At 36.7% G+C, this 13,203-nt stretch overlaps 1 protein-coding gene across 1 annotated transcript; it reads right to left on the reverse strand.

The window, feature by feature from the left end:
- Positions 1–437: 437 nt before the first annotated feature.
- LOC119611151 (E3 SUMO-protein ligase RanBP2) lies at positions 438–12,471 on the reverse strand. Its single transcript, XM_037966645.1, has 5 exons — positions 11,996–12,471; positions 8,943–9,980; positions 3,492–8,870; positions 1,277–3,149; positions 438–1,212 (listed from the first exon to the last, which is right to left on the reverse strand). Exons 1-5 carry the CDS (start codon positions 12,065–12,067, stop codon positions 917–919), a joined length of 8,658 nt encoding a protein of 2,885 aa, XP_037822573.1. The 5' UTR covers positions 12,068–12,471; the 3' UTR covers positions 438–916.
- Between the last annotated feature and the right edge of the window lie 732 nt (positions 12,472–13,203).

The following is a 13,203-nucleotide window of genomic DNA, read 5'->3' on the forward strand; positions in this document are numbered from 1 at the left end:
AACTATTATTTAAAAATTTATCCTTTTCCCAAATTTTATGAGGATCGGCCCATGTTTGACCTATACTCCTATATAAAGCCTCATTTAGAAAATTTGTTTTTTATCAATAAATTGCTTAAATACTTTGGAATTAATGTAAAATTCAACATAAAAGTTTCTTTGTGAAAAATAAAAATTTTTAAAATATACTAATGGTGTAGGGTATTATATGGTCGGCAATGCCCGACTATACTTTCCTACTTGTTTTAAATTGTATCTACTACTGCCCCTGGTGAGTCCATGAGATCCAACGTTAATCTTGACAACACTTCTTTACTTATGTTAAATTTTATTTAAATCGGATTAATCGTTTAGAAGTTTACTAACGAAGCCAAGGACATTAAGCTTAATTTTTAATTATTTTCTGTACAATCCTTTACCAAAAAAACACGATTGCATTTTAAATTATTGTATTTCTTTTACTTTTTATTTGAATACCATTAATAATTATGAAAATAAGATAAGCATTTCAACAAAGATTTTTTTGGTAAAATAAAAATAAAATTACAATGAAGTATGTTTTCTAAACATTGGTAAATTAATCCAAAAAATAGCTATAATAAGTTAAATGATATAAAAATTACTAGAATAAATTGATACATTTATTTTGAAAATGAAAAAAAAAATACAATTTTCCAGACCAACTGCAGTGCATAAAATAAAGAGGTGGCCCACAGAAAATAAATAATTTATTTTAATACATACTAAACATAAACTTACGAAATATAATAATTACTAGTAAATACAAAATAATAAAAAAAAAAGAAAAAATAAACAAATTCTATAAGAAATATTTTTAAAACTAAATGTTATTTTTATTTTATTACTCCGTTAACAATTGGATATTGTTTTGTTTGTTCTTTAGATAAAATTGTTTTTAATTGTTTTCACGTTTCTTGCAATTTTCAATGCATTCATTAAGTTTTTTGCTGAAGGCTTCAGCCAATTCCACCTTTTTGAAACGCACCGCTAGCTTTTCCAATTCTCCCTCATTGGATTCGGCATAATTTAATGTAGCCCAAACAAAACTTTTGGGATTGTTATTCATATTGTTGAAATGGAAGTCAGCATTGACTGCATGATTCAAGACCAATTTATGGATTTGTTCACGACGCATAACCAAGCGATAGCTTTGTTTGGCTGGATGTAGTAAAAGTTTTAATTCACCAACACCTAGAAAGACAAAGATAAAATATTGATTTACGTTCAAGAAAACTAAACTATCTAACAAACTTGCCTCTCTCTTTCCATTCTTTATTGGTGGCATCCCAACGATATAGTACTGCCCGCTCTCCAAACAATTTGGTTTCCTCCTCTTCACCTGTGCTGACCACAACTTCATTGGGTAATTCTATGATGGGATCATAATGAGGATCATAGTTTTCTTCATTATCATCACCGCCTCCTTCACCACCGCCTACACTTTTTTGCGATTCATTTGCTTTTGTGGTGGAAGCATTTTTATCCGAAGCATCTAATTCTGGTTGAGGTTTGGAGAAATTGGAAAAAGCATTTTGATGTGTTAAACCGATAAAGCCTCCAGGGCCAGGTTTATCAGTAGATTTTGTAAAGGAGTTAGAATTTGAGCCGGCTTTAGCCAAACTGGCAAAATCAATTGAGGCTGTTGAGGTTTTTGATAAATCTACAAATGCTGTTGCGGATTTGTCACCAGTCTGTGAAGGATTTGCATTAGATTTGGCTGCCAAACTGGCAAAGTCTACAGCTGCTGTTGATGTCTTAGATAAATCGGCAAATGTAGTACCAATTGCTGCTGATGAAGGTGTTGCATTAGTGTCTTTTGCTAAACTACCAAATGTAGGCAGAGCCGAGGAACTTGAGCCAAATATTGAACCTTGTGTATTATTCGAACCAAATCCTCCAAAACCAGTCGTTGTGTTAGTAGATGAGCCGAATATGGAATTGCCAGTACCATTACCGCCACTTTGTGTGGTATTACCAGAATTACCAAATATCGATTTGGTGGTATCATTAGCAGTTGTACTGGTGGCACCAAAAATGGGAGCTGAACTGCCGAATACAGGTTTTCCGCCAAATATTGGAGCAGAGCTTGTGTTAGTGCTACTGCCGCCAAAGATGGATTTCGTTGCTGTCTTATCTGCTGATGTGGTTGAAAAACTGAGGGTATTTTCTTTGGCAGCTCCACCAAATATCGATCCACCACCTACATTAGTTGTAGCGCTCGAGACTGCCGAGCCAAATAAGAAACCTCCAGAACCTGCTGTTCCGAATGGCTTCGTTTCTTCTGCAGGTTTAGTGGTACTATTCAGAGCAGCTGCAAATGAGAATGTGGTATTTGTAGGTTTTTCTGTTGCTGCAGGGGCAAAAGCTGTAGAATTGGCTCCACCAAATCCAGAGAATATACTATCATTCATTTTAGTAGTATCTGCCTTAACATTTGTCTTTGACAAAGGACTTTGCTTTAATAAAGTGCGATTTACAGTCGTTTTGTTGATAGTTAAAGCAGGCAACTCCATAACATCCAATGGATTTTGAGTATCCTCCTTGTTAACAAATGGTGTTAGATTTTTAACTTCAGCAAAAACAAACTTATCAGGATCACAACCTCTACAACCGGTACATGCTGTTTTTGTTGCATAGAACTCATGGGATAATTTTAATTTATCTGCTTTCTTTTTATCCTCTTCACTTATGCCTAAAGCTGTTGATGGTGCCTGAGTATTTGTGGGTGTCGCAATGGAGGTATTAGCTGGTGACTCAATAACCTCTGCTGTTCCATCTAGAGCCTTCTTAACTGCTGTCATAAATTCTTCCGCCACTTCTTTGGTCTTAAAACGCAAAGAGAATTTTTCCAATTCAACCTCACCTTCACTGAAATCATTAACCACAAAGAGCCAAGATTTATCGTCCTTGCGCTTATAGTCAACATCTTCGTTGAGCACATGATTTAGACAGATTTTTAGAATTTGTTCACGTCTCATGACAACACGTAATTTTTTGTTTTCCTTGTGACGTAAGATTTTGACATTACCCAAACCTCTCTCTTTCCATTCGCCATCAATGAAACGATATAATTTAGCCCGATGTACATACAAAAGCTCTTCGTCTTCTTCGCCGGTTTTCACTTCAATCTTTGGAGAATTTGACATGGAAATGGGAAATAAAATTAATAAATAAATTTTATGTTTATGTAAACAAGTTAGAGTGCTATATACGACTAGACTATAGAAAAGTGTGGACTACAGACTGGACTGTAGTCTTCAGTCCAGACTATAGTTGAGGCAATAGACTATAGTCCAGATAATAGGCTATGGTTTAGACAATAGACTATAGTCCAAACTATAGACTATAGTCCAGACTATAGAGGAGATAATATACTATAGTCCAGACTATGGACTACAGTCCAGATAATAGACTATAAACTTTAGTCTAGACTATAGACTAGACTAATGAAATTTATTTAAAAAACTTACCTTATCTGGCAATGGTATAACAGGTGTGAAATATGTATTATTCTCTTCCTCTTCATGATACTCGGCTTCACCATCATCATCGGCGGCGCCACCATCGGCATCACCGCCAGCACCTCCGAATTTCAAAGGACTTTTACCCGTCTTACCAGGACTCTTGGGTTTTAAAGTGAAACTAAATTCTTTCTTATCCAATGAAAAGGTATTTGGTGTTGATTCCCCGCCGGCTCCAGGCATAGCTGGTGATTCCATTGCTTTGGAGGATAAACTAAAACTAAAAGTGGATTTACCCAAAGGAGCATTGGCTGTTGTCGAAGGAGTACTGTTTAAGGTTGTAGAGGTGGCGGTGGGTGGTGTAAAAGTAAATGATTTAGAACTATCAGTAGCTGTTACAGGGGTAGCAGCAAAGCCAAAACTGAATTTCGATGATGGATTGGAGAGTGCTAGTATATTGGTGTTGGCATCTTTCTTGGGAATAGTATCATCTTTAGGGGCATCGCATGCAGTGCAATAAACCACATCTGCTGTATTGGATAAGTAGCAACCCTGGCATGTCCAAGAGCCGGCTTTAGGTTTAAAAGCATCACCAAATCCAGCTGTGACGGGAGCTTTGCCAGGTGTACTAGCCTCATTTGGTTTCGGTGTAGCACTAGCTGTAGCTGGAGAACCAAAACCGAAACTGAATTTTTGTGAAGGATTTGAGAGGGCTAGAATATTGGTATTGGCATCTTTTTTGGGCACAGTATCGTCCTTAGGGGCATCACAAGCTTTGCAATAGATAGCATCACCTTCGTTGGACAAATAGCAACCTTGACATGTCCAAGAACCAGCTTTTGGTTTGAAGGCATCACCAAATCCTCCTGCAGCTGGGGCTGCAGTGTCTTTCGATTTTGTGCTAGCCGTAGTGACTGTAGGTGTACCAAATCCAAATGTAGGCTTACTAGTGGCAGCTGGAGTTTGTCCTGCTGCTGGAGAAGCAGCGCCAAAACCAAAACTGAACTTAGTGTTGCTGCTGGTGGCCAAAATGTTTGAGTTGGCTTCTTTTTTGGGTACCGTATTATCTTTAGGTGTATCACAGGCTACACAATACAATTGATCTGCAGGATTTGATATATAGCAAGCTTCACAAGACCAGGAACCAGCTTTTGGCTTAAAAGCATCACCAAAACCTTTAGATGGTTTAGCATCAGCAGATTCCTTCTTCTTTTCATTAGCCTTAGATGTGGCCTCCTCACCATCACTGTTCATAAGGGCTTGGGCTTTTTGTATGGCTTCCAAGAATTGCGCACAAGTCTCGGGAAGTTTAAAACGCACCGTTAACATTTCAGTAACCAACTCATTCTCAGAAAAGTCTTGACCAGCCCATGATAAAGCGGTTTTTGAGTTTTTGGCATATTTGAAGGAAGTGTCTTTGTATATACGTTGATTACAGCATAGTTTGTGTATCTGTTCTCTACGCATAACCAAACGCACTTTATTGATATCGTCTTTGTCCTGCAACAGTTTAATGTTGCCCAGACCACGTTCCTTCCATTCACCAGCTTCTTTATCGAATCGCAAGAGTTTGGCACGATGTTCGAATAGTACCACTTCGTTTTCTTCGCCTGTATTCACTTCTACCAGATCTGGTAGGGGTATGACGGGATTAAATTGTGCTGTAGGTACATATTCGTCTTCATTATCGGAAGCTGTAGATTTATTTAAGTTACTGGCATTGGCCGTTTCATTAACGGTAGTGGGTATAACAGCAGCTGTTGTGGTGGTACTGGGTGTATTTGTGAATGGAGAGGTGGACAAGTTGCTAAAGATACTAGCGAAAGGTGATGCAGTACTACTGGTGGTCGTGGTTTTAACTACACTTGCAGCTGGTGTAACAGCTGTAGGTGCTGCTGCTGGCTTGCCAAATGTAAAGTTAGCAAATGGTGAAGCTGTTGTCGAGCTAGTGGTTGTTGGTTTGTTTGGTGTCTCACTGTTTGTGGAAGTTTTTGTTGTCAAGTTAAGGCCACTAAATAATGATTTTGAAGCTTGTGTGTTGGCTGCAGCAGTAGTAGTTGGCACTGGAGTTATGGGTTGTCCAAAAACAGCTTTTCCTTGGCCTGCAAAACCGGTGTCGCTCTTTGGCGCTGGTGTGCTGGTAACAAAATTGGTTACATTCGACTTGGCCAGCGAAAATGGTGCTGTAGTATTCGAAATTGCGGTGTTAACTTTAGGTTTTTCTTCCTTTTTAGTTTCTGCAACTGTTGTTTTCTCTTCAGCTTCTTTTTGGGCCTTTTTAAAGGCTTCCTGGAATTGTTTAGCTGTTTCGGGCAACTTGAAGCGCACAAAGAATTTCTCCAATTGTAAGGATTCATCAGCAAAATCATTGGCCGCCCATATAAAGCCCTTAGTTTCATTCTTGGGTACAGTTAAGACTAATTCGGGTGTAATGACATGATTGGCACAGATTTTATGAGTCTGATCACGTCTCATCAAAATGCGAGAGCTACCCTCCTTATTTTTGAGTATCTTAATATCGCCAATACCACGTTCTTTCCACTCCTTATCCAAATGACGGAATAGTTTAGCTCTGTGGCAAAACATGACTTCTTCATCCTCTTCACCAGTGCGTACCTCTACTTCATCGGGCAGTGGAATAATGGGTTTAAAGTCGGGACGTGGATCGTATTCAATTTCCTCGTTGCCAGATCTATTAAAATCACTACCCAAACTTTCGGAAGTTTTATTAAGGGTGTCATTTGCTTGGGAAGCGTTGTTTGCTTGGGCAGCAGCTGCTGCAATTTGAGGTTTGAAGCTAAACGTTGAGGTGGCAATGGTGACACCAAATGTATTCGTAGTAGAGCTAACAGTGGTTGTCACTGTTTTAGTGTTGGCCAATGGAGCTATTTCTTGTGGCGGTGGGGGTGCTTGGCTTACTAAACTGGGTTTAATATGATGGGAGGGTATGGTAACACTTAAAGGAGTTTGCTGTTGAGATTGTATAGGAATGCTGTTGGGATTAGGTAAAGGATCAGAGCTAGTTATAACCACATTGGCGGGAGGGCCCTTTTCTACTGGTTGGTTATTCAAAGTTTTATGGAATTGCATAGTAGTGGTTGGTGTTATATTCATGGGGGCGGTATTAGCAGCAGGTATTGGCATGCTCATGGATGTGGTATGGGTTAGAGGAGTGGTGGAATATGTGGGTATAGTGGGAGGTGCTGCTGATATATTGGTGATATTGGGAGTGATTGATACCGGTGGCTGTTGCAACAAATTGTACAAATTGCTAGTTCTATTGGGCTCCACAGCTAAAGGTGCCGGAGGTTGATTAGGTGGTGGTAATAAAGGTGTCGAGGATGCCGGTATATTAAAGTTCAAACCTGCCGGGGGTACTGGTACTGAGGGTTCCAAATACGGCAAAGAAGGTAAAGGACCAGGGCGCTGGTTAATGGGTGGTGCTCCCGGTTGTGGTGTCATTATATAGGGATTGGGTTGGTTGGGATGACCATAAAAGTTCATGGGATAATTGTGTGGATTAGGTGGAAACATGGGGCTGTTATAAGCAGCCGCCTGCAAACGTTGCTGCTGGGCCATGAATGGTGAGTTGGACATCATGTTTGGACCATTTGAAACACCACCTGCATTAGGAGCATATTGATTGGCATTTGTTTGCTGCTGCTGCTGATACAACTGTTGCTGCAAAGTGTCCTCGATAAGATACAAATCATCTAAAACATTAGAGGCATCATCCCTAGAGGGTGGATTGGAAGAAATTCTTATTTTCTTCATGGCATCTTCAACACTGGAGAGTTTGTCTTTTAAGCTAGAAATTTCCTTGGTAACATTACGCAATTCCGGTTTAAGAGTCTCCATAATTTCATCTTTGAGCATGGTCAAAGTGTTGGCCATTTGTTTAACTAGATTTTCCATTTCCAGGTTGTGCGAAGACATTAAAGCATTGGCATTGGATAAAGTTTCACGTCTAGCACGAGTAGAATTCATAATAGAACCAGGTGCTAAGATGGGGTTTTCAGCATAGAAATCTTCTTCGGCATCTTCATAAGTGCTGGAATTGTTGTGTATCGAATTGGGACTGAAAACAGTGTTGGAATCGTTTAGATAACGTGCCGAAGCCTGTTGTAGTCTTTTGATTTCGCTGTGTATGACCGAGTTAAGAGGATGATTGGGATCTGCATGGGCACTGCTTTTGAGTAAAGCTAAAGTTTGATTGAGGCAATCGCTGGCACGATCCAAATACATGCGTTTAGTCTTTTTAGGTGTCTTGCTGGCCTCATCGAGTTTGCGATAAGCCTCGGCCTGTAAGTAAGTGGCAAAAGGCAGTTGTATACCCGTCAATTCTTCTATTAAATCCTCATATTCAGATTTCTTGAAATAACGTGTGGCCAAATATGAAACAGCATCTTCTGCTGCAGCGGCTAAATCACGTTCAGCGGCCGAACTTTGAGATTTAGCATATTTGAAATATTTGCGGAAGGGTTCCAAAACACCCTTGTTATGCATTTTCATCATATTCAAACCATATTTATAGATGGATTCGGCTCTGGCTTCCAGGAATGCCTTTTCTATGGGTTTTACAATATCTTGGGCCCGAGCCACAAACAATTGTCCCAATTTGAATACAATAGCCATATCCAACTTGGGTCCATTAATGCCTCTAACAGCTTCGATGCCATACTGCAAACTAGCTCTCAGTTCAGCCAAATCATTGCCGTTGCTTAGATTTTTGTACACCATATACGCTGCCTGCCACCACTGTGACTGCTCTTCCGAACACAACAGGTTTTGTATATTAACAAATGGCAAAATTTTAGGTTTACCAGCAGCAGTGCTATTGCCTGACTGATAATTATCAAATGCTTCTCTATCCACCTCTAAAGCTCTCTTGGCCTGTATAGTGGCAGCGTAGAGGAAACTGTCGACATCCAATTGATTTAAGGATTCGGCTCCACAGAATGACAGATTTTGTGTAGAGAAATTTAAACCACTGAAATATTTGGCCTTTACATAGGCCAAATTTTCATTGCCCAGGCACAAATAGACCATGTGTTGCAAAGACTGAGGTCTTAAATACTGGGCAGCATCTTCATAACGTTCTACATCAGCATATGTTGGCAATTCGTAGAGTGGTTCACTTAGTTTAGGACTTTTAGCAAAAAGAGAAGATTGTTCTTTAACCTTTTGGTCACTGTTGCAGAATAATAAAGCAAAAATATTTTTCCTCCATTGACGATCACTGCAGGTTTGGCGTACTTGGTTTAAGAGTTCATCATTACTATTCCATAAGCTTGAGGACTGAGAACCCAACAAATTGTTAATGTTATGAGCATTTTCCTTGTTTACTGCAGGATCATCGTTGATGCAGGAAAGTAAAGTTCTGCCCACCTATGCATGAGTAAAATAATAAAAAGAAATTAGAAAATGTTTAATTTTATTTGGTTAATTAAAAATATATACCTGAGCACAACGAAAAGATCCTTCTCTCTGCCACAGAGCTATCAATTGTTTACTTTGCTCATCGCAGTGTTTCATCCAGGGTTCTTTGGTGTCTGGTGCCTCGATTTGATAGGCCAACATTAAGAGTGGCAAAACAGCTCTGGTAGTTTCCTTCCATTTATTTTTGTTTTGCAATAATTCGCGTTTAAATATTAAAGCAGTGGCATGCAACAGCAACTGGCCGCGGTAATGTTCAAGGAACAATTCTACCAACTCCTTTTGGGCACAGAATTTCTCCGACAACTGTGAAATCTTAAATAGATATTGATCCAAGTTGAAGAGCAAATTTGCTGTTTCAGTAACACCACCACCTATAAGAGAGGTGCCAGCCGTCAAGGAGAATGATATATGAACCTGACGTTCCAAACATATGGCCAACAATAGCCAAAAATCCCAGTCTTTTTTGGTATTTGGCATTTGTTCATATTTATTTAAAACTAGCCAAACCACATTATACCATTCACTGCTGGTCACAAACTCATCCTTGTGGTTCATCTCCAATTGATGTACATACTTGAAAGCATCTAATATTTGATTCTTTTCCACGTAATTACGCACAAGTCTAACTCTCAATTGTACATCATTTGGCCTTGCGGAGATTTCTTTCTGAATCAATTCCTCCACCTGATTAGTGCCCAGATTATCTTTATTCATAAGTTTTAGACGTAAAGAAAATACAGCCTCATTTTGAACCTTTTCCGATTCGGCCAATTCACACCAATATTTTGCTTTATTACTATTCAAATTCTTATCGTCCAACAATAGTTGACAAACTTCGGCTAAAACATCCGATTGTTTGGGATTCAATTGTAAAGAACGCTGAAATGATTGTAAAGCTTTGTCGGGTTTTTTAAGGCGTTGATAGCATTGGCCAAGTAATTTATGAGCCTGATCATTGTCTTCTTTAACGCTCAAATAAGAACAAAGATATTGTTCGGCTGTGGCGAATTCGTTGACTTTATAGTAGAGTTTTGCAATTGTGAAACTGCGTAAGTGACGCTGAAATCAGAAGATTATTATGAGTATTAGTTTTATGAATTTTTGGAAAATATTTTGGACATCATAGACATACAAAAATACAGCATAAAAGAGTAAAATTTTGTTTATTTTAAAAGGGTTGTAAATCATACATCTACACGGAGACCAGGGACCCTCCCTTGTGATTAAACAAGGAACAAAGATTATAGATAGATGAAAGAGCATTCTGATAGAAGCATGTGAACAGTTAATATTATATTTAAATAAATGAAGACAAGGGAAATCTCTATGGACATTTATCGGAATAACTAGTCTATTCTATTATGGCATCCTTTATCCTAGTCTCATACTTTGAACTAAAATAGCGAAGTGGAGCTACTATGTCTAGATCATCCTGCGCATCGATCGATTAATTATCCTGATTAAACAACACAACCTAACTGTGTATAATCCAATTGACACTTCTAGTACTCTTCCGTAGCTAGTTAATAAACTTGAAAGTAGCGTGACATTTAAAAACACATCCGACCCCATAAAAATGTTTAAAATAGCCACAACTTTCCATGTCACTAAGATCTCCGTTTGAAAAACACTATGATCTTTCAAAAGTTAGACCAACGTCGTTCACTACCCTGGTGTAACCTAACCTCTACGATGTTACCAGAGTCGAGACAAATTGTGTACCAAAGTTCCTAGCCGTCATACTCTCGACATATTCCTTACTGGAAAGCAGATTTAGAATAATATTCAATGTCGCTTGTGGGATTTTTAAGCATTACTCTTACTATCACTTAAGGAAATAAGTATAGGCCACAGTCGAATCGTTACAACAACAAACATTTAGATTCAAAGATTTTAAGAAAATAGTTGACTGCAACTTACCACAATTATCTCTCTATCTACCTATCTATCTATCTAACTATCTAACTATCTATCTATCTATCTATCTATCTATCTATCTATCTATCTATCTATCTATCTATCTATCTATCTATCTATCTATCTATCTATCTATCTATCTATCTATCTATCTATCTATCTATCTATCTATCTATCTATCTATCTATCTATCTATCTATCTATCTATCTATCTATCTATCTATCTATCTATCTATCTATCTATCTATCTATCTATCTATTTATCTATCTGCCTACCTTATTTTATATTGCATGTAGCTTTATTCACGGAACGGATTTTATTCATTACTCTCTGTTTGAACCGATTTCTGTACGAAAGAATAATAGAAAAAATAAGTTCTTCAACATGCCGATTTTTTAAGGTATTGCAAAACGATTTTCTTTAGACTCACTCTTAACGAATGGCTTTCTTTACCCTTATGAGAATTTACACACACACAAATAGCAACCCGTTTTCATTATTTCTAAGTAGTACCTACATACCTACACATAACTATTTAAAAAAAAGTAAGTTTTATAAAGGCCAAATTGAAGGCAAATTGTGGCATTCGGTAGAAATCGATTGAATCGATTACTACCTTTCCATACTATAAAAAAATAAATGTTTTATTTTGCTTTAATTTGAATCATTGCTATACAGTATACATAAAAACAACAAAAATGCAGCCAAGATAGAGGGAAAAATGCCGGTACACGCGTCTCTCATGAAACAATTGACGTTTGCGAACGAATAACTCACACAGGGCGCCAAACCTAACCTCAACATTTATTCTAAAAATACTTATGTTTAGCTATTTTTATACTAAAAATCAATAATATAATGAAACAATAAATAAATTAATAAAAAAAATACATTATTAATACTATATAATAAGAGAAAATTAAAAAAAATAGATTAAAAAGAAGAAAAAAATAACACCATTAGCAACAGACAAATGACGACGCAGACGAACTTTTCTCTTAACATTTGTATTTAAAAAGAAAATCAATTTTATACATTATATTATATAAAATAAATACATGAATCCCTTAAAGCATGCCAAACATGCACAACAAAAGTGCATTTTATTTAAAAAAAAAAAAAAAAAAATACATATTGAAATTTCATTTAAACTTACCTCTGTCTCGGTGCGAATTTTGGACAATGCGGTGCGTACATGAGCATCAACTTCTTTTTTAGTCTTATACATGTTGTTTTTTTGATTAATTTAATCAAATTTCTAAACAATATTCTTTGTTAATTCTAGAAACGAGAATGTCCTTAAGAGTATCCTCCAAATTCCAGATGTTTTTTAATGTTTTCTGTACTTGTGGTGTGCTTTTTTTCCTTGATTTTTTATGCAATTCGCTTTAGTTGTGAAATTTTGTGTTGTATTTGCAAAACGTTTATAAGTTTTTCTGTTGAATATTATTCTATTGATTGGTATTCACTGTTATATTAATCAAATATTTGTAGCGTGATTTATTTAATAATGCTTAGCTCAATAATGTAATTCTTATTACAATTTCTTTATATTTTTCGTAAATCACTGCACACTTCGGTTTTGCACAAGAATTTTTTTCGCACAATGTTCGTTCGCGCCGCTTCGTTGTTTGGTTTGCAGAGTTGCTATTAGTGTGGATTATAAAGCGTTTTTTGTTTAGTTAAATGCTAGCGATTTTGAAAGCATTTTAGCGAGAAAAAGGAATTCTAGCGATTTATTTTTTATTTGTCGACTAAAAAAGTTATTGAAGTAGAATCAATACAAATGTATCTTATTAGAGAAATATTTCAAAAATTTGAGAAGAAAGTAAAATGATTTTATATGTATAAGAATTGAGAGATTTTCGTTCACTTTTTAACGGATATTAATAAAAAGTGGACCAGTCTTGGTATCTTTCATGCTGTGTGCTTCAGGGCTGTATTTTACGAATGTGTGGCAACGTCTGAAACAATTTTCCTAACGATTGGAAAATTCTGTGTGACCATAACTCTCAGCGATAAATTTTATGATGATCGTATTAAAACAATTTTTTTTAGTAAATTACTTATATTTCAACTAAATTGAATGTAGTTTAAAAATATATATTTTTATAGCTTTATAGCTCACAATTAACTAATTAGTCAGTTGGTTAGTTAGTTAGTTAGTGAGTTAGTGTTAGTTAGTTAGTTAGTTTTAGTTAGTTGTTAGTTAGTTAGTTAGTTAGTTAGTTAGTAGTTAGTTAGTTAGTTAGTTAGTTAGTTAGTTAGTTAGTTAGTTAGTTAGTTAGTAGTAGTTAGTTAGTAGTTAGTAGTAGTTAGTTAGTTAGTTAGTGAGTTAGTTAGTTAGTAGTTAGTTAGTTAGTT

This window comes from Lucilia sericata, unplaced genomic scaffold (genome assembly GCF_015586225.1).
Source record: "Lucilia sericata isolate MDLA Ls3-8-SP2 unplaced genomic scaffold, ASM1558622v1 Contig001377F_arrow, whole genome shotgun sequence".
Classification (NCBI taxonomy): domain Eukaryota; kingdom Metazoa; phylum Arthropoda; class Insecta; order Diptera; family Calliphoridae; genus Lucilia; species Lucilia sericata.

What these genes read in the sequence shown, in the direction of transcription:
- LOC119611151 (XM_037966645.1), bottom strand. Translation starts at nt 12,067, where the DNA reads ATGTATAAGACTAAAAAAGAAGTTGATGCTCATGTACGCACCGCATTG. An exon ending in AAATTCGCACCGAGACAGAG is followed by an intron (nt 9,981 to 11,995) that starts GTAAGTTTAAAT and finishes TTCTGATTTCAG; the next exon opens with CGTCACTTACGCAGTTTCAC. An exon ending in TTATACCATTGCCAGATAAG is followed by an intron (nt 3,150 to 3,491) that starts GTAAGTTTTTTA and finishes AATTCTCCAAAG; the next exon opens with ATTGAAGTGAAAACCGGCGA.